Source organism: Budorcas taxicolor, chromosome 21 (genome assembly GCF_023091745.1).
Source record: "Budorcas taxicolor isolate Tak-1 chromosome 21, Takin1.1, whole genome shotgun sequence".
Taxonomy (NCBI): Eukaryota; Metazoa; Chordata; class Mammalia; order Artiodactyla; family Bovidae; genus Budorcas; species Budorcas taxicolor.
Genome location: NC_068930.1, coordinates 34,937,873 through 34,959,161, shown reverse-complemented (window position 1 = coordinate 34,959,161; position 21,289 = coordinate 34,937,873). Strand labels below are relative to the sequence as shown.

At 51.5% G+C, this 21,289-nt stretch overlaps 1 protein-coding gene across 1 annotated transcript; it reads left to right on the top strand.

Annotated features, from left to right (window-relative positions):
• The first annotated feature begins 433 nt into the window (after positions 1–433).
• CHRNB4 (cholinergic receptor nicotinic beta 4 subunit) lies at positions 434–16,195 on the top strand. Its single transcript, XM_052659891.1, has 6 exons — positions 434–488; positions 4,889–5,037; positions 10,651–10,695; positions 10,799–10,908; positions 11,671–12,664; positions 16,055–16,195. The coding sequence occupies exons 1-6, from the start codon at positions 434–436 to the stop codon at positions 16,193–16,195; spliced, it is 1,494 nt and encodes a 497-aa protein (XP_052515851.1).
• Positions 16,196–21,289: the final 5,094 nt, after the last annotated feature.

The window sequence follows — 21,289 nt, the reverse complement described above, 5'->3', positions numbered from 1 at the left end:
TGCCGGCTAGAGTACAAGCACTTTTCGAAAAGGTATGAGAGCAAGAGCCAGGGTCCGCCTCAGTCTCCCCAGTTGTACAAAGGGTGCTGGCGCTGTTCTGCCAGCCTCCCTTTAGGGAAAGTGGGAGGCCTGAGTAGGTCTGGAAGTGCCAAGGTCAGCCCGGGGGGGTGACGACCCTAGGCGGTTGGCTCAGAAGAGCCACTGGCGCCCCATTGGTGCTGGCCCCGCCCATTCCCGAGTGGGCGTAGCTCACAGCTGCTGCCCCCAGCGGGGTTCAGCTGGGCTCTCCGCGGGGTCCTAGTGCCCTCCGCACCGCCACTTCATACCTCCGAGGCCGTGGGCACCCGCTCTCACTAGCCTGCTCCAGGCTGCCGGTGCCCGGGCGGTCTGACCGCTGAGCTCGCTTCGGCTACCTCTCCAACCCCTTCCCGTCATGAGAAGCGCTCTCCCTCTGTTCCTTTTCTCCCTGGTTGCCCTTTGCGGGCGAGGTGAGTTCTTTTTGGGGAAGGAGGGAGGGGCGTCTGAGTCTGGCAGAGCCGGGCTGAACTGGCTATAGGTGGGAGCGAAGGGGGGGTGCTTAGCACCCGGGGGAGTGGCGCGAGATTGTCCCCGACGAGTGGGGGCGTGGGCGGGGCTAAGCCCACTCTCCAGCAGCAGGGGAGGGGCGGGATGAATGGGTCTGCGAGGTTTGGGGTGGGGACCGCGTGTCCTCTGCGTGGCCACCAGGGCCACCCTCCGAATCGAGCGCCTTTGGGCTGGGTAGCGGGGCTGAGTGGACAGGAAGGTGTGCTCAATCGCAGCGCTATTGTAGAGACAGCGAAATTTAGCTTGGGGGTGGGGAGGTGGAGGTGGGATTCAACTTGCCAGTCCAGGTGTGTTTGGGGGGGATCTCCTAGGAAACACACTTCGTTGGCACCTCTGCCTCTGGTCACCCACCCCCTAGGAGTTGGCCGTCAGGACAGCCAGCTTGGCTGAGCGCAGGGCTGGTGAAGTGGGGTCTGCCACTCAGGAATCTGCAGACTCTACCTCGAAGGGAAACCCAGTTAGCCGTTCCCAAGCAGAGTCAGGTATGGTGAGGATTGCCTGCTCTGGGCCTCAGCCTCCCCATCTGTATTCCAAGGACTCTCAGTTCCTACCCTCCAGCCCAAGCTTGTCCTTCGGCTCTAGTCAGCCCAGAGGACCAGGGCTGTATCTTTCTTGGACAGAGACATATCAGGGGGTGTTGGAAGAGGATGGGGGGACATGCAAGTGTCCTTTTGGGAAGTGGAGCTCTCCCCAGAGATGATGTCTGCACTCCATGTGTGTGTCCTGGCTCTGTCGCCACTTGCTCACTGACCCTCTCTGGGCCTCCGTTTCCCTGTCTGTTCTATGGGTATGATATGCCCGGACTCGTGCCTCAGTTGCAGTGTTTCTCATATATGGTCCTAGGGCCACCTGCATCAGAAACACCCAGTACTCATCCCTGGGCCCCATCCTAGGCTCACAGGGTCAGAATTTCTGGAAGTGGAGCCCAGGAATCTGCATTTATACAAACAACCTGGTGATTCTTACACATGATTGGAGAAGCTACTGGTAATATATCATGAGCTCTTTGTAAAAGCTAAAACCCTCAACTTTGGGGGGAAAAATATCCATAGCTTCCTTTTAATAAATGCAAATCTCTTGTTCCCTTCCTCTGTTAAGGACAAACATCCTCAACTGAAAATCATTCCGCCTTTCAGATGCCCACTTGCCAAGATTCCATAAAAGTGACCCTTCGCTTTCTGTGGTTTGTGAAAAGAAGAAAGTGTTAGCGACCCATGGACTGTAGACTGCTAGGATCCTCTGTCCATGCATGGGGTTCTCCAGGCAAGAATACTGGAGTGGGTAGCCATCCCCTTCTCCAGGGGATCTTCCTCACCCAGGGATGGAACCTGGGTCTCCTGCACTGCAGGCAGATTCTTTACCATCTGACTGTCTGAACCACCAGGGAAGCCCCAATAGCTGTGGGGCTCGTATTACAAACCAGTAGCTATTGCCTTTCTTTTTTTCCAATACAGCTTTTATGATAAGCTCTGCTTTTTCAAACTGTTCACACACTCACCCAGTTTAGAATGCCAGCCATGGCTTCCTCGCAGACTGTCTCCCCTCTCAGACTGTTAATGGCTGCAGAGAAGGCCTAGCAAGACAAGGCCCTGGACAGAGGCAGGTCGGGCCCACTCCTTCTCAGAATCACTGGGTCATGACTGACCCCTAGTGGTGGCCTCTTTGTGTATCTCTACCAGCCCCAGGGCTCCAAGGTGACCCCCGACTGTGTCTGTGAAGCTTTCACCTCTTCTGGGCCACCCCTGTCATCTGGGAGTGAGAAGCCTGTTCCTTGTCTTTTAAACCTGGCAGGCCTCACAGGCATAAAGCAGCAGATTGAAAAGCCTAAACATGTATTATGTGAACCCCTCCCACCTTCGCTGGCCCCACCCCACCCTGCACCGTGCAAGCATACAAGTACAAATGCAGGCACAGGCGTGAGTACACACTTGGCTCTGGACCCCTCCATGGCCTCTGCAGGGACAGGCTCCTTAAGGGTGTGATAGAGGACCCAGGGGGTGGGGATTGGGGTGGGAGGGGGGCTCTCCCCGAAAGAGCTTCCTAGACCTGGCTCTGCCTCTGACTTGCTGGGGCTCCTTGAGTAAGTTCCTCCCCCTCTTTGGTCTCAGTTTCCCCAGATAAGAAATAGAGAGTGGGATAAGTGGTCTAAGGTTTTTGGAACTGCTTTCTCTGGAGCCCACAGCTGGTCCTCAAAATGGGAAGGGGTCCCTGGGGGCCAAATGAATGCCTGAGAGGCAGGACAGCCCCAAAGGTGAGCAACCTGAACCTCCCAGGGGGCTCAGAGCTGGAACATGGGCTCCCACAGCCTGCAGAGCAGCCCTGGCCTCTTAGATACCCAGGTAAACCAGCCTCCTGGGACTGCAGAGATGTGGAATCCAGCCCTTCAGGGTTGGGGGCCAGGAACTACAGATTCTGATGTGAGCTGTCCCCGACACGCCAGATGGACTTGGGCAAGTCATACCCTGCTGAAATGGTGTGTCAACTCGGGGGGCTACAGACTGGCTTCCAGCAGCTGGCCTCTGGGAGGGGGTCCAGGGTATGGGAGGCAGAGCTCAGAATGTAGGCCAGGCATCCACAGGACCCTCTGGGCAGCCTGGGGCAGTTTGGGGGAGGGATGGTGGGCAGCAGGTGCGCTGGGAGCATCTTTCACAGGCACTGAATATTGCATCTGCTCCAGATAGGCAACGAGTTGGAAAGTGCGTGGAGCAGGCAGGGTGGTAGCTGCCCTCTGTGGCATTGCATCCAGCCCAGCTCCTACCCAGGAGTCCACCTCAGACTTGCTCTGTCGGGCAGTTCACACTGGGGGTCCTCTGGCCACATCCAGAGATGTAATCCCAGTGCGGGGCCTGCTGAGCTAGCAGACCCACCCCCACCTCCCCAGCCTTCCTTATTCCCTCATCCTTTCCCCCTCTTTCTTGCTGCCCCACTATTTCCTCTGTACACCCTCATCTCTTCCCTTATCCCTGGATCTCCTGCTTAGGTGTCCTTGACCTTCCTTGGAGGCTCCTTCTTTACAAGGCCCTTCCCCCACCTACCCTTAACTGAAGTCACCAGAGTGAACATGACGGAGTTCCTGAACCTCACCTTCACTCCCAGACGTGTGAGAGAGACGGGACAAAGGCCCAGATGCTACGTGGCAAGAGATCTGGGGTGTGAGAAAGGGCAGCTGTGGGGCTGTGAGCTCTCAGTGGGGCTCACGACCAGGTCAGACTCCTTGCAGGAGGCTGCCTTTGCTGGGTCTCAAATATGGTTCTGAGCCCAGAACCCTCCTTTAAGCTCCAGACCAGGAGCCAACTGCCATTTGGACCCCTTCATTTGGTGTCTCAAAGGCACTTTGCTTTCTGTAGGGCAGAGTCTGAGCCTAGGAAACTGCCCCCTGGCCCAGGCCTTTTCTCTTTTAATGAAAGCATCACTATCTCCCCAGCTCTGAACACAAATTCACATTTGAGTCATGTCTCTCCTCCACTACACGGGAGGCTCTCTGAGGGCAGGAACCATTTCTGGGTCTTTGCTGGCTGTTATACACAGCACATAACGCAGTGCCTGGCATAAGAAAGACACTCAGATATTTGATGGCTGGTGGCTATTCTGGCAGAAGAGTGCACTGGAAGACTTAGAAGTGAGACAGTGAAGATCACATGGGGAAAGGAAAACAGTATATATGGCTGAAATATAGAGCACCCAGGCATAGAGGTGGAGAGGCAAGAAAAGATCAGGTTGAGGGAGTAATGCTGGTGCCAGGAACAAAGGGCTCTGGATGCCAAGCTGAACCATGGAGATGTGAACTCTGCCTACAGCTCTGAGAGGTTATGGGCAGGGATGGGCTCTGATCCAGTAGCTGTAGGAAGACCACTCTGGCACTGATGGGACATGGCAGCAGGGGCAGAGTTAGGGTGGGAAGACCAGCAAAGAGGTCTCCCTGGAAGAGCCCGGGGGCAGGGTGGTGAGCCAGGATCAGGGCTGGAGGGATGGAGAGAGGAGGACAGACTGAGTGACTTGGAAAGTAGAGGAGACAGAACCGGGTGGCCACTTGGATGAACCAAGAGAGGGGTCAGAAATAGATGTCCTGGTGCCATTCACTGTCAGAGGGGGACAGAAAGAAGATGTAGGGCAAGGGGGGAGAGAGCTGAGCTCTGTCTCGGACAGATATAATTGGAAGACCCCAAGGAGAGGCAGGCCTGCCAGCATCTTAGCTGCTCCGACCGGCCCTGAGGGCAGCTGTGTTCCCTAGCCTTTGCAGCTTCCCCTTTCCTTGCCATCAGTTGGGTGTGGATCCTGCAGATCTGACTGTGTGCTTTCCCAGGGGACTGTCGTGTGGCCAATGCAGAGGAGAAGCTCATGGACGACCTTCTGAACAAAACCCGCTACAACAACTTGATCCGCCCAGCCACCAGCTCCTCCCAGCTCATCTCCATCCGGCTGCATCTCTCCCTGGCCCAGCTCATCAGCGTGGTAGGTACCAGGGACAGATGTGCCCCAGGGTTATTCATCTGATCTTTTTCCATATGTGAAAATTAAGGAATTTGCCTAAACTCTGAGACCCCTGACTCGGCCTCTAAGTTATTATTTTTCTTTCCCAAACTGCTGTCTGTGTCTTTGCACTTGCTCTTTGCTGGAGAGGTCTTGCCCACTTTGTGCACTCTTGTTCCACACTTTGGAGCCACCTGTACATCCATGACCCCAGTACCAATTACAATGCTTTGGCTTCAAGCATAGCTGGATGATCAACAAAGCATCTGACCATGAGTGGCTAAAACAATAAGGACATCTGTTATATCACATAACAGGAGAGCAGGCCAGTCGCTTCAGTGTTGGTTAATGCAGTAATTCAGTGATGTCAGGATTCTAGGTTGTTGGCAGTGATGTCAGGACTTTGTCATTCTCTTGTTTCCTGCCCCCGCCCCCAACCCCCACCATGGTCATAATATGGCGGCCATGGTTCCAAACATAAAATCTTCACGACAGTGTCTGTGGCAGGAAATGGCAAGTCTTTTTTTGGATACCTTTTTGAGTATGAGGAAGACTTTCCCAGAGACCTCCCCACCTCTGGGCGTCCCAGTGGCCAGGGCTACAGCTCATGCCTAAGCTTTCACTGATTGTTGGCTGGAGGAATGGCATTACCACGGTTAGCTAAGACTTAAATAACATGTCCAGTGGCTAAGACTCCATGCTCCCAGTGCAGGGGGCCTGAGTTCCATCCCAGGTCAGAGAACTAGATCCTGCATGCTGCAACTAAAGATCTCGCATGTTGCAATGAAGACGAAGATCCTACGTGATACAGCTGAGACCTGGCACAGCTAAATATATAAATAAAGGGCGTGGCTAGGAGGCCGGAGAAGGGCCCATGAAGTTCATGAGTATGCAATATCTAGCAAAGTCATAGTTTTATTAACAAAGAAGTTGTAAGGGTGGAATGACCACTGAGTAGGCGGCCAACAGACCTGCCACAGACGGGCCTCCAACTGGCCATAAACATCTCCTCCTTCTACCCTATCATCTCCCCGGTCTGTGGAACAGATGACCTCACATATCCACTACCTATCGGGGGGAAATAGGAATCAGGGTACAGAAACTGATGGCTACAGAGACCCAGATGTAGGGACAGGGCCAGAGTCAGCTGCTGCCTTGGTCTAGCCAACTGGGTGAGGGTCTGGATAAATGAAGGTAGTCACTGTGGGTATGGAAATGAAGAACGGATTATAGAGTCCACAAGTAGGGTGGTCATGTGTAGATGCGGGACCTGGGTAGGGGTGCTGAGGAAGGCTGAGGTCCAAGGAGCTCCCTCTCTCCCCTCTGCTGTCTCTGACTTGGGGGTGCCTGAGAAAACCGTGGCTCATTGTTTATGTTCCCTGTGGCCCTTTCCACATCTCCACGCACAGGTTTGGAACCCTGCCTCTGAAAGCGGCTCTGAGAGGAGCACTCACATGGGGAGTGTGTGGGGTACTGTGTCCAGGCAAGGGGAAGGAGCCAGCCAAGATGGCTGAACCTCCTCTGGTCCAGCGACGGCCTTCTTATCCCCAGCCTCTCTCCCTAGCCCAGTCGGCCCCCACAAAGCCAGCCCCTCCAACCTATAGACCTGCGAAGGCTTTGGCCAAATTACTGGCTGGCTTCCTCCCCTGGGAGGAAGCACAGCTCCAGAATGGGGGAGGGGTGAAAAGCCTGTGCTCTCTGCCCCTCTTCTCTCCGCAGGCCAACTGGAAGGAATAAGCGCTTCCGGCCAGGCCGCTCCCAGGCTGGTGTCTGAGTGTTGTTGTCCAGCCAAGGGCTTTTTGCTTAATGGGGTGAGCCCAGCTGCTGCCCTAGTGAGGAAGGACAGGCAGGCAGCTCTCGCCACCCTTCCAGGGTCAGGCTGCCCCTCCCAGATCTGCTCTGTGGGGTAACAGAAGTTACCAGAAAGAGGAGGGCACACAGCCTCCAGCCCCCACACCTGTGAGCTGTCATAATCCTGAAAGCTGTGTATGGAACAGATGTGAGGTTTGGGGGCTTATTTTCCCTACTCTATTTCAGGGTTTGGTTTTCCAGAAGGGAGGATTAGGGCATAACCAGTTTAAAGATGCAAGTTCCTAGGGCGCAAACAGGGAGTTTGTGCCATGCGAAGGCCAGCAGGCCTTCAGAGATTGCACTCTGGGAATGCTGGGGCTGTCTTTGGGAAGGCAGCTGCTGGGGAAGCAGAGAGGACTGAGACAAGGGACTAAAGAACAAGAGGCGTTTCTGAGTGATAGCATTGTTCTATACCTTGAAAGGAGATGGGCTACCTGGATAATGTATTGTTAAAACTGATCAAACTGTACTTCTTAAGATCTATGCCTTTCACAGTATGTAAATTGTACCTCCACTTAAAAAAAATTTTTTTAAGGCAGATGAAGGTTTTTAGCTTCCATTAATGGCAGAGTTGCTTGTTGCAGATTAACTTTCTCACAAGAATATTTAGGAAAGCCAGACAAAAATGCCTCTCCTCCCGACAGTTAGTTTGAAGGTCTTGGAGAACTTCTAGGTCTAGGATTTGAGGGACCAGGACCCAGGAGGTGGCCCTGACAGTTTCTGGTGCTTTCCCCCTCATTTGATGATTGGTAAACATTGGGCCAAGGGGCTAGGGAGCTGAATCCAAAGTGGTGGCTAAGAGGTTGGGAAGCCTAGCTGAATCATTGCCACTCCTGCAGGGCTGAGATGACACAAATTGGAATTGGAGCCCCACCAGGGAGACGGGGCCTTGGTGAGAACATTGAAAAGACCATCCCTAAGAATCAAAATGAGTCAAGAACAGACCAGCCCTCACAAAAATTAAAACCTGCTTCGAGCCAGCTCAGTCACAGATGATGAAAATGGTTTGCCCTTCCTCTGACTGCCTGCCATAAAGCCAAAGTTGGTCCTCCCTGGAGGCAGATAAAGTCAGATGAAAACCTACCAAGAAAGCAATAAGACAAGATGAAAAAAGAAAAGAAAAAATAAGAGATAAAAGAAGGGAAATACACCCAGATGATTCAGATATTGAAGTCATCAGACATAGACTTTAAAATAACTTGCATTATGATGGTAAAATTTATGTTATATGTATTTTATCACTACTAAAAATAAACAAAATAAATTTTCTTAAAAAGAAAATACCATGCATTAATATGTGTAAGAAACTTAAAGTGATAGAGAATTTAAAGTGTATTGGATGGGTTTAACAGCAGATTGGTCATAGCAGAAGAGAAAATAAACAGCAAGAAAGAGCAATCGAAAATATCTAGACAAATGATAGAAAAAAGGAAGGAAACCATGGAAATGAAGATAATATGGTATGTGATAAAAACGTCAGGTCTGACATGTGCGTCTAGGGTTCCTGAAAGAGTGCATATAAAAATAAGACAGAAGCAATATTTGAAGTGATTCTGACTGAGAATTTTCCAAAACTGACTAAAGATATTAAGATACAGGTGCAAGAGGCTCTATGAACCCTATGTGGGATACATACAAAGAAAATCTTACCGAGGTACATCATAGACAAACTCCAGACCACCAAAGATGAAGAAAAGCTTAAAAGCAGTCAGGAAGAAACAAGTCAGAAGAAACAATAAAACTAAAACAGCTGCAATGGAAGCCAAAAAATTAAATGACAGTTTTTAATGCTGAAAGAAAACCCTGCAAACCTAGATGTATGCAACCAGGAAAAAAAATAATTAAAAATGAAGGTTAAATAAAGATGTTTTCAGACAAAAAGAGAGAGAGAATTTAATAAAAGAAGACCCAATACTAAAGGATGTTCTTTAACCATAAGGAAAAATGATCCCAGATGGAAGTACAGAAATGTAGGAAAGAATGAAGCATAACAGAAAGGGTAAGTATATGGGTGAATTTGAACTGATATTGACAGTATAAAACAAAAAATATATCATGCAAGGTTTTTATTTTATGTAGAATTAAATACATAACAATAGCCCCAAAGTAAGGAGGGTGTAGATGAAATGTTCTAAAGTTCTTGCCTTGTTCTAGAAGTGATAAAGGTACTAATTTATATTAGGTGCTAAAAGGTTAAGTATATGCATCTTGCAGTCTCCAGAGTAACTACTAAAAGAAGAGTCACATTAATAAGGGGAGAAATGGATAATAAAATAGTTAATCCAAAATAAAGCAAGAAAAGAGAGAAAGGGAATAAACAGAAAACAGGTAGATGGTAGGTTTAACCCCAAATATATCAGTAACTACACTAAATGTAAATGGCCTAAATACTCTAATTAAAACAAGACATTTGGGGGGAAAAGAAAATTGACATGCATCTTCTCTCTCCTCTTTTCATCTACCCTGCAAGGGCCTAGAATGTGGGTATAATGGCTGCAGCTGCAGTAGTCATTGTGGGCCATGCAGATGAGGACCACATTCTAGGTGTGGTAGAGAAGACATCTGGAAGGTCCCTACTGACTTTGTAGAACATAACTGCCATATTACCTTGGAGATACTTCAGGTTTGGTTTCAGACCACCGCAATATAGTGAATATTAAGTCACATGATTTTTTTGGTTTCCCAGTACATATAAAAGGTATGTTTACACTATGCTGTATTAAGTGTGCAATAGCATTATGTCTAAAATGCAATGTACATAACTTAATTTTAAAGTGCTTTATTGCTTAAAAAAAAAAAAGCTAACCATCATCTGAGTTGTAATTTTTTTGTAGTAGTAACATCAAAGATCACAGATCACCAGAACAAATATAATAATGACAAAGTTTTAAACGTTGCAAAAATTACCAAAATGTGACATAGACACACAAAGTGAGCAACTGCTGTTGGAAAAACTGTCAGTAAGATGCTCCACACAGAGTTGCCACAAACCTTGAATTCAGAAAAGATGCAGTGTCTATGAAGCAAGAGATGATAGTGGCAGAGGAGATGGGCGGAAGCAGGCAAATCTGAGACTTGTGTAGGGTCCCCAACTCCCCAGGCTGGCACTGTGGCCTGTTAGGAACTGGGGTGCACAGCAAGTGAATGGTGAGTGAGCGATCGAAGCTTCATCAGTATTCACTGCTGTTCCCCATCACTCCCATGACCACCTGAGCTGTGCCTCAGGTCAGATCAGCAGGAGCATTAGATTCTCATAGGGGCACAAATCCTAACCCTAAAGGCAAGGTGGAATATCCTGAAATTGCCACAAAATAGAAATAAAGTGCACGATAAATGTAATGCACTTGAATGATCCTAAACCATCCCCACCCCCCACCTCAGTCCATGGAAAAATTGTCTTCCACAAAACTAGTCCCTGGTGCCAAAATGGTTGGCACTGACCTACAGGACTTACTGATGGATCAGAGAGCCAGCAATCAGGGACACCTGCCAGGATTACTGGCTTGTGGAATTGTATGACTGGGGTGCCATTCACTGAGATGGCAATGCCAGTGGAAGGCCAGGTCTGGGTGAAGATAAGGAGCTCTGTCTAAGGCACGCTGGTTATGAAATACCTCTGAGCCTTTTGCAGATGTTAGGTCAGTGGTTGGTCACATGGCCCCGAAGCTCACAGCCTTTTGCTTGATAAAGTGGGATCTGTTTACCTCCTACTTGGTGAACTGATAGCTGCATTTCCCTCCCCAGAATGAGCGAGAACAGATCATGACCACCAACATCTGGCTGAAACAGGTAAGTGCCCTGCAGGGTCCCCAGCCCAAGGAGACATTTTCTCCAGGGCTGCCCCTTGGCAGCGAGGGACCTACAAGTGACGGGGCCTTGCCTGTCTGCTCAGGAATGGACAGACTACCGCCTGGCCTGGAACAGCTCCCGCTATGAGGGTGTGAACATCCTGAGGATCCCTGCAAATCGTGTCTGGCTGCCTGACATCGTGCTTTACAACAAGTAAGTGAAAGGGTTGGCCACGGTGGTGAGGGCCAAGCCTGGGGGTCCTCCAGTCCTGGGCTTCACCCAGACCTCCCGGCTGTCACGCATCAAGAGGAATTAGAGAGGTACAGAGCCAGCACCCTCAGTTACAGAGAGGAATCAGAGACCAAGAGATGGGAAGGATCTTAGGACTCAGGCACTGCTGGCACCAGGGCCAGCCTTCTGACCCCAAGTCCAGGGCTCTTTCTGTCCTCCATACCGTCTTTTTGACTGTCAGTTGCTTCGACTGTGTAGCACTGACTTGATATGCATACATATTTCAGGTAGGTTGAGGGGGCTAACAGACTTCCCAGGTTGTAGTTGTACCAGCAAAAGCATGAAATGATCATGAGTAGGTGGTGTAAAAACAGAAAGACCAGACTTCAAATCTTAGAGGTACTGCTTACTAGTTTTCTGACCTTGAAGGCTGCTGACTTCTCTGAACCTTGGTTTTCCCATCTGTAAAATGGGGACAATAATATTAATAATACCTACTTCGTTGGACCGTTATGAGGCTTAAATGAGCTCATCTACATAAAGCCTTTAGGCTGCTTCATGGCAGAGTCTCTCTCTGCTGTGCAGTTGCCAATTAAAGCAGGCCTTTCCACTGAGAGCGTGGGGGGTTGGAAGAGTGACTAGTGAGAAATGATCCCACAGGGCCCTTTGGCCAGTTCTAAGAACAGCCAGACGCCATCTATGGGCTTCATGATGTTCTCCTCCACGCCTTGCCTCTGCCCCCAGCGCCGACGGGACCTATGAGGTGTCTCTCTATACCAACGTGGTGGTCCGCTCCAATGGCAGCGTCCTGTGGCTGCCCCCTGCCATCTGCAAGAGCGCCTGCAAGATCGAGGTGAAGCACTTCCCCTTCGACCAGCAGAACTGCTCCCTCAAGTTCCGCTCCTGGACGTACGACCACACGGAGATCGACATGGTCCTCAAGATGCCCTCGGCCAGCATGGATGACTTCACCCCCAGTGGCGAATGGGACATAGTCGCCCTCCCCGGGCGAAGGACAGTGAACCCGCAGGACCCCAGCTATGTGGACGTGACCTACGACTTCGTCATCAAGCGCAAGCCGCTGTTCTACACCATCAACCTCATCATCCCCTGCGTGCTCATCACCTCCCTGGCCATCCTCGTCTTCTACCTGCCGTCCGACTGTGGCGAGAAGATGACGCTGTGCATCTCCGTGCTGCTGGCGCTCACCGTCTTCCTGCTGCTCATCTCCAAGATCGTGCCGCCCACCTCCCTCAACATACCGCTCATCGGCAAGTACCTAATGTTCACCATGGTGCTGGTCACCTTCTCCATCGTCACCAGCGTCTGCGTGCTCAACGTGCACCACCGCTCACCGAGCACACACACCATGGCACCCTGGGTCAAGCGCTGCTTCCTACACAAGCTCCCCACCTTCCTCTTCATGAAGCGCCCCAACAGCAGCCCCTCTAGGGTCCCCCAGTCCAGCCAGGCTCGCCTGACCAAGTCTGAGGCCACCACCACCACCACCACCTTGGCCATGGGCCCCACCAGCTCGTCCAACCTCTATGGGAACTCCATGTACTTTGTGAACCCTGGCTTGGCAGCTCCCAAGTCTCCAGCAGCCTCAGACTCAGCGGGTATCCCCAGAGATTTCCGGCTGAGGTCTTCTGGAAGGTTCAGGCAGGATGTGCAGGAGGCTTTAGAGGGCGTCAGCTTCATTGCCCAGCACATGAAGAGTGACGATCTGGACCAGAGTGTAAGTTGCTAGCCCAGCCCCCAACACCCACCCAGTGGAAGAGGTTTGGACTCTACTGTTTCCCATTTCCTGAAGTCACTTCAGGAGACAAAGGCTCTCAGATTCTTTGCTTGAATAAGAAATCCAAGAGTAAAATGAGTTTTATTTTAGTTTTGTGCATCCAGGGAGAGGAAGGAAGTACCAGTGATCCTTTTTAGTTTGTTTTGGGTTCCCCCAAAGCAGAGCTCGGTATAAGGACCTAGGCAGAGGTAGATTTTTTTTCTGAAAAGTGATCCCATGAAGCACATTAAGGAAGTGGAGAAAGTGAGACGGGGAAAGGAAGAGAGCCAGTGTGGGTATCAGTGAGCAGGATACTGCTATGGGCTCTGGGGCATCAGAGACCCCCTGCAGAAGCGTGGGAGCATGCCTCAGAATCAGCCCCTGGGAGGGAAAAGGGCATTTGCCCATCTCTCCCATCCTCCACTGCTCGAGTAGCCCTGGGGCATTAACTCCCCTGCACTTCCCGGTGACACCAGCTGGCTGTGGAGCAAGCAGCTTTGGTGCGGGAGGAAGCCCAGGGGCAGAGCAGAGAGGAGAAGCAGGCAGGAAGTGGGAGGCTGACCGTGGGCTGGAAAATGATTTTGCAGCCTTTAGGGACACAGGTGGGCCAGGGCACCCAGGATCTCCGCTCCCATGCTTGTCAGGCTTGCGAAGAAGCCACGCAAACATTTCTAGCTTTTAGGAGGGTAGAACTATCCATTCAAATATTATTGCTATGGTGACTACAATTACAGATTTCCGAAAAAGAGGTTAAGCTTACTTTCACAGGGCAGAGCAATGAGTTCTAGAGCTCAGGCATCTCAGTCGATTCCACTGAACAAGTAATGCTTCAGAGGACAATTTTATGACAGCTAAACACAGAACGTAATGGTAACAGTTAGCAATTTTCCAAACCCGGCAGGAGAACAAGTTTCAGAGTCTTGTGAATGTTCGCATCTTAACACCTTATCGGATAAGATTCTTTGAACAGATTTTTTTTATGAGACAACATGCAGCTTCCCCAGGGAGAAAGAGGGCATCTCCACGTTCTTACCTTCCTGCAATTCCTTTCCACCGGCCTTATTCTCAAGGGATGGTTCCGGGATTCCATTAGTTAGTGCCGAGAGAAAAGAACAGGGTGGAAAAGCTCCAAAATTACACTGTGAAAAAGCTTTGCTAACAAGCAGAATATAGGACACAAGCTCTTCTCCACCCTTGTCCTGGGAGTGTGGTCCTTGGACCAGCCGCACCAGCCTGGCCTGGGAGTTGGTTAGAGAGCCTGCGTCTCAACTGCCTGCCCCATTTTCCCACCGCCATCCCAGACCTGGGGGCTCAGCAGCTGCATTGTCACTGGATCCCCAGGGGATGCCTAGGCTCAGTCCAGTTTGAGAATCGCACAGCTCTATAGAATGATCAGATTTCACTTTCTAAAAAGTAGATTGAATTACGCTTGCTTTGGTTCAGAACCATTCAGTAGCTCAGCATCACCTAATTCATTGACTCCCAAATGTTCATATGCAGCCTGGGGCCCTGCTGGCTAATTAGGAACCACTTGGGCAACTTTTCAAAATACAGCTTTTGGGGCCACCTGTTCTGACTGAGCCGGAACCACTGTGGGAGGCAGTCCAAGGGCCACATTTTTAACCAGATCCCTGCCAGTTCCTGTGCAGACGCAGGGTGAGAAGCTAGTCTCCTGCACCCCTGGCTGAGCCGGCCCCCACCCTGAGCTCTCTCTTCTAAAGGTCTCACCACCCTCTAGCCTTTCCTCTAGACCTCCTCCTGTTTCTAACTCAATTAATTAAAAGCATCTTGTGGGAAGGAGCCAGGCATGACCCACAGTTACCATAACATAATGGCCTGTGTCGGTTGAGCTCCAACCACACATCAGGCGCTCTGTCAGGACCTCACAGACGTTACCGCTAACTCTCCCAGGAACCTGTGATGTGGCATTTACTTAGACTCCCATTTTACAATGGAGAAACTAGGTCCAGAAAGGCTCACTGACTTGCCCAAGGTCACACAGCTAGCACGGAGCAGAGCCTAGCTCCACACTCACATCTTTCTGATGTCGTTAATATTTCTTGCCCTTCCCAGTGCCTTGCCCTGAACTGACACATGGTGGCCTTATTTGTTGATCGACTTTCTCGTGCCTAGCTGAAGAAAAGAGGCTTTCTTCCCTTCCAGAGTGTGCTTGCTTGCCCCTAACCCAGCCTGGGCTGCTTCTCATCTTCAGCACTTTCACCCTCCCTGGTGATTAACGGGTCTCTATAAATAGTGCAGAAATATAAAAGGGGGAGAGGCACACACACACACACAGAGTCGTTGGCAGTTAGGGCTGTCAAAAAGAAACCCAAGAGCCCCATGTGAAGAGTGTGAGGTTTCTGCAGCGGTTGTGTTTGGCTGGGGGTGTGGGACTGGTTGACCAGCGGTTGTCCTGGAGGTAGATGCCCACCGCTGACCAGGGCTCTGACAAATTGGGTCACTGACACCAGCCTGCCCATTGCTGCCCCAATTTCCAGCTCCAGAGCCTCTGCTGAATTTTGCCGATCCAGCCACTCTCTACCAGAGCAAGTCTGCAAGCAGAAGGATCCAGACAGGCTGGGCTAGGGGAGGTGGGGGAGGAAGACCAGGAGGCTGGGTCTCTCTGGGGGCATCTCCCGCAGGCCAGGGAGGCAGGCACATCTGCAGTGGCACCTCAGGAGGCCAGCCAAGTTCCTGCCAATCCTTTATCCCACAGCTGAGTCTGAGAAGAACCACACGGAGCATTGGGGTGGGGGCAGGGAGCCGGGGGAAGGGCAGGAGGGTGGAGGAGAGAAACCCAGATGATGTAGAAGAGTGGGTCTTGATTAGAGAACTAGCAGACAATCTGCTGTTAATGGAATTGACCAAATTAAACAGGATTGCCAGCTGTCCTGCAGGCCCCACTGCCCAGCCCCCACTCAGCTCAGTGTACCCCAAGTCTTCCTTTGGGTGAAGCCAGCTCAGACAGGGGGCTTGGGGTGGAAAAGAGAGCAGGCGCCTTGTGATCCTCAGGTCCTGCCCCGCTTATGTGTAATCGTTTGGTTTTGAATCGCATGTGTAGCATCAATAACCCCTTCCTCCTAACCTTCGCATCCAGCGCAGCTCCCAGTGGCTCCATGATGCTGTGGAGGAGGGGTGGATTGAGATAGGGGTGTGTAGGGGTGGACTGAGGACCCGAGAGGCACACAGGTTCCCAGCTGAAAGACCAGCCTCAGACTCAGAACTTGCTCTCCAAGTACTATGTGGCCTGCAGGGTCCCGGCCAGAGAGTGGGGCCCCGACTCAGGGGGAAGAGGGCAAACAGGACCCCCCTCACTCGGCCCCTGTAACCGGCCCCTCTGTCTGCCCACAGGTCATCGAGGACTGGAAATACGTGGCCATGGTGGTGGACCGGCTGTTCCTGTGGGTGTTCGTGGTTGTGTGTGTGCTCGGCACTGTGGGGCTCTTCCTACCTCCCCTTTTCCAGACTCACACACCTTCTGAAGGACCCTAGGCTGCCCCGTGTGTCTGGGGCCCCCAGGATGTGGGCTGAGATGCTGTGAGTGGCCAGGTGGACAGTGTGCCACTTCCTTCTGGGTCACGGCAGATGAGGCCCTAAAGAAATGAGTTTGTCAGCCACCAGCTCCATCCAACAGTCATAGCCATGGAGGGAGGCGGGAGAGGGGGCACAGCAAGGATGAGGGGCCTGGACTGTCCTCCCTGAAGGCCTTGGTAGAACCCCAGGAAACCCCCAGCAGGAGGGTCTTTGGACACCTTACTTCTGGCCTATCTTCCTTCCCCAGCAGACAGTGCAGATAAAGATGAGCATAACATTGTCATCCAAGATGCCACCAGGCATCTTACCTGCATCCTGGTCTACCTCTCACTCCATCTCTCTCCACTCCACCTGTCCACGAGGTTCACTGGCCTACTCTTAGTCCCTCACGTGCTTCAGTATCTTCCCAGCTTAGCGCCCCTGCCTTTACTGTACATTCTACCAATATCTGCTTCTCTGGATGCCTCAAAAGCTCTCCAAACGGCTGCATCATTCAGGACTCTGCTCCACCCCATCATCTGTCCAAGGTCACCTCCCCCAGAGGCCTCCTCAGCCCTTCATTCCAAAGCATTCTCCTCCACAGCCGTGTTACCCCACCACCTTCCTCCAGTGCCCCTCGGCACCCAAGGCTCTCATTAGAGCGTTTATTGTCCACCTCTCACCCACTAGAGTGTGAACTCCGTGAAAGCGGGGACCTAGACCTTTGTGTTCACTGCGATATCCCCACAGGACAGAGCTCAGCACACAGTAGGGGCTCAATAAATGTTTGTTGAATGAATACATGGCTCCTATTCCTCCTTCCTGCACCCTCCTCTGAGCATTTCTGTGGTTCCCCACCTGAAAGGAATGGCAGTCTCCTCCATGCTCCCCAGCCCTGGTCACATTCTGTTTTTCATCCTGCTTGGGTCAAGTGTGTCTCCTTCACTGATGCTCTGATTGGCTTCCCCCACATATTATGTTTTGCACAGTGCCTGGCATGTAGTAAGCACTCGAAATATTTGTGGAATGGAGGAGGAGCTTTTTTAAAAAATCTATTTTAAAAATTATACAATAAAACTGACTTTTATGCACTGTTCTGTTAATTTTACACAAGTATAGGTTCACGTCTGGTGGTTCAGATGGTAAAGAATCCACCTGCAATGCAGGAGACCAGGGTTCAATCCCTGAGTCGGAAAGATCCCCTTGAGAAGGAAATGACTACCCCCCCCCCCCCCAGTATTTTGCCTGGAGAATTCCATGGACAGAGGAGCCTGGCGAGCTACAGTCCACGGGGTCGCAAAGGATCAGACCCGACTGAGCGACTAGTGCACACATGTGCACGGTGAGTCACTTCAGTCGTGGATTCAGGAATCGGACCTGCATTTCCTGCAGCTCCTGCATGGCAGGCAGGTGGCTCTTTGCCACTGAGCTTCGGGGGAAGCCCAACACACACACAGATTTATGTAATCAGGATACGGGAGACACTCATCACCCAAAACAGTTCCCACCTGCTACTCCTTATGCTCATGTGTCCCCACCTCTAACCCCCAGCAACCACTGAGCTTTTCTCCAGTACAGTTTAGTCTCTTCAAGAATCCCGTCGTCTGGAGAGTGACTTCTTTCATTCAGCATAATGCCTTTGAGACTCATCTAAGTTGGTGAGGGTACCAATAATTTGTTCTTTTGCATCCATCATATGTATGTTGAAGCACATTTTAGGTTGTTATCAGTTTGGGGCAACTATCAATAGCGTTACTAATCCCATGGACGGAGGAGCCTGGTGGGCTGCAGTCCATGGGGTCGCCAAGAGTTGGACACGACTCAGTGACTTCACTTTCACTTTTCACTTTCATGCACTGGAGAAGGAAATGGCAACCCACTCCAGTGTTCTTGCCTGGAGAATCCCAAGGACGGTGGAGCTTGGTGGGCTGCCGTCTATGGGGTCGCACAGAGTCAGACACGACTGAAGTGACTTAGCAGCAGCAGCAGCAGCAAACATTTACTTATAGGATTTTGTGTGATCAAAAGTGTTCATTTCTCTAGATAAATACTCAGGAATGTGCTTTGTGGGTTACATGGGGTTGTTGTTGTTCAGTCACTAAGTTGTGTCCAACTCTTTGTGACCTCAAGGACTGTAGCACATCAGGCTCCTCTGTCCTCCACTATCTCCCAGAGTTTGGGCAAATTCATGACCTTTGAGTCGCTGATGCTATCTAACCATTTCATCCTCTGCCACCCTCTTCTCCTTCTGCCTTCAATCTTTCCCAGCAACAGGGTCTGTTCCCATGAGTCAGCTCTTTGAATTAGGTGGCCAGAATATTGGAGCTTCAGTTCAGCATCAGTCCTTCCTGATGCTGAACTTCCTGAATGACTATTCATTGGAAGGACTGATTTCCTTTAGGATTGAGTGGTTTGATCTCCTTGCAGTCCAAGAGACTCTCAAGAGTCTTCTCTAGCACCAGAGTTTGAAAGCATTAGTTCTTCAGTGCTCAGCCTTCTTTATAGTTCAACTTTCACATATGGGGAGAGTTATGTTTAACTTTAACTTTGCCAATGGCTAGTGATGTTTGACATCTTTTCATGAGTTTTTTGCCTTTTTTGGTCAAGTGTCTGTTTAACTCTTTTGCTCATTTTAACACTGCATTTTAGTTTTCTTACTGCTGAGATCTTACAACTATTTAGGTATAATTTATGTATTGGATATTCCTGGTGGCTCAGACAGTGAAGAATCTGCCTGCAGTGCAGGTGATCTGGGTTCAATCCCTGGGTCGGGAAGATCACGAGGAGGAGGAAATGGCAACCCACTCTAGTATTCTTGCCTGGAGAATCCCATGGACAGAAGAGCCTAGCGAGCTACAGTCTATGGGGTCGCTAAGAGTCGGAGACGACCGAGTGACTAACACTTTCACTTTATACTTTATGTATCACAAAATCCACCCATTTTAAGTGTACAATTCAATGCGTTTAATAAGTTTATCATTATAACTCAGTTTTAGAACATTGGCATCACGCTAATAAGATCCCTCATACCCATCCATTCCTGCTTTTGAGGTTTTTTTTTTTTTAATAAGGAAGATTATCTTTTTTTTTTTTTTTAAGTATTTATTGGGCTGCATCAAGTCTTAGTTGCAACACACGGGATCTTTCACTGCAGCGCACAGACTCTGATTGTGGTGCCCAGCTTAGTTGCTCCCTGATGTGGGATCTTAGTTCCCTGACCAGAGACTGAACGGCATCCCCTGCATTTCGAGGTGGCTTTTTAACTACTGGGCCACCAGGGAAGTCCCTACTTTTGAGTTTTGAGGTTATTTTAGATGTTCTGGATACAAGTCCTTTGTTGGATATGTGATTGGCAATATAAAGGGCTTCTTGCTAGGACAAGGAGAATGCTCTAAATGGGGGCCTGACAGTAAGTCCCAATTCTTACAAACATTTTTGGAGTCTTGTAAAATGTTTCCTTTGGTTCGGTTTTAATGTGGGTTAGGTGGACCATTGTGGAAATAATAAAGGTGACTCACCTGTCCTGTGCTAAAGGGACTGCTAGCAAGCCTGCAGCTACCCCACCGCACTCCCAGTGGGTAGACAGCCCAAGTGACCCCAGGGCAGTCTCGATCACACAACCGTCCTGGAGCACTCAGGGGTGCAGATGGGCCGGTGGGCAGTGTGGATTTAGGAGGGTTCCCGAGCAGGAAGGCACACTGCTCTCTATGCTGGCTCCATCTCCACGCCTCATTTTTATTTCTTTCTCTTGTTTTACTTTTTCATCACGGGACATTGTAAACATTTTTATTCAATAGTAGAATAGCATAACAAACCCCCAGCTCAGGGCCCATACTGTTTCAACGGACTCACACCCTCTCCCTCGTGGTAAACTATAAGGATTCTTAAAAAACACAATTAACCATTATCACTTCTAAAATATTGAACAATTACTTAATAGTGTCAAAATTCAAAATTCTGAGCCCTCGTCTTGAAGGTATGTTAGAGTCTTCCAGGCAGACAGATGATTGTCCGTTTAGCCCGGTAGTCCCCAACCCCGGGGATGGGGGAAACCCACACTCACCCAGGAAGCCCGGGGACAGAGATGCGGCCCCTATTCTTCCCCGTGGTCGGTCAAGACCTGCTCGGATTGGCCCGGCGCGGAGCCGTCTGTCCGTGGGCGGCACCGACCACAGAGCGAGGGCAGAGAGCGCTCAGCACAGCGCACTGGCGCCCGCGGGTCCTCCTTCCAGGAGCGAGCGCACCTTTCTCGGGTTAGAGGCTCCGGAACCGCGCGGGGGCGGGCGGGGCCGCGCCGAGCCTGTGGGTGGGGCAGCCGGGGCTCAGCGCGCCGGGGCCGGGTCCGACGCCGAGCGGGGCGGCTGCGTGGCCGCGCGAGTCTGTCTCCGCCACCGCCCCGCCGGCTCCGGATTCTTCGGCTCCGCTCCGCCCAGCCCGCCCCCCGCCCCGTCCGCGCGGAGCCTCCGGCCCGTGGCCCGACCCGCTATGGGCGCCCACCCGCGCGGTGCTCGCCCCGCGAAGCTCTCGCCGCTCCCGGCTGCGCCGCTGCTGCTTCTGCTTCTGCTGCCAGGTACGGGCGCGGGGCAACGGAGACCCGGAGGACCGAGCCGGGACCCGGGGTCCGTAGGGCTTGCGGCCCCGAGCGCAGCGCGGAGAGGCAGGGACAAGGGCGTCGTGGCCGGGGCCCCGCACCCTGTGTGGTCTGGCTCCGACCCGGCGGCGAGGTGGGTGGGTGCGTGCGTGCGTGTTTCCCCCTCGAATCCCCCATTCTTGAGAGTCTTCCGGGCGCTGGCCCAAGGCGCGGGGAGGCCCGCACCCGGGGCCTGCCCTCCCCAGCCCGGGGCTACCGATTCGAGTCCCAGCCCTGCCTGTCGTCCTGCTTGGCGCACTGGCGCGCCCAGGCCGCGGGTTCCACGGCCCGCATCCCGCCCACCTCCTCGTTTTACGAAGAGATGGGGACGCTGAGGGCTAAAGGCTTGACCAAGGCCACCTGGGGCAGAGGGGAGTCGTTTGGGGCGCCAGCCTCTCCTCTTTGTCCTCGCCTCTCGGCGCTGCTGGCGCCTCCCCGCCTTC

What these genes read in the sequence shown, in the direction of transcription:
- CHRNB4 (XM_052659891.1), top strand. Translation starts at nt 434, where the DNA reads ATGAGAAGCGCTCTCCCTCTGTTCCTTTTCTCCCTGGTTGCCCTTTGC. An exon ending in CCAACATCTGGCTGAAACAG is followed by an intron (nt 10,696 to 10,798) that starts GTAAGTGCCCTG and finishes CTGTCTGCTCAG; the next exon opens with GAATGGACAGACTACCGCCT. An exon ending in GACATCGTGCTTTACAACAA is followed by an intron (nt 10,909 to 11,670) that starts GTAAGTGAAAGG and finishes CTCTGCCCCCAG; the next exon opens with CGCCGACGGGACCTATGAGG.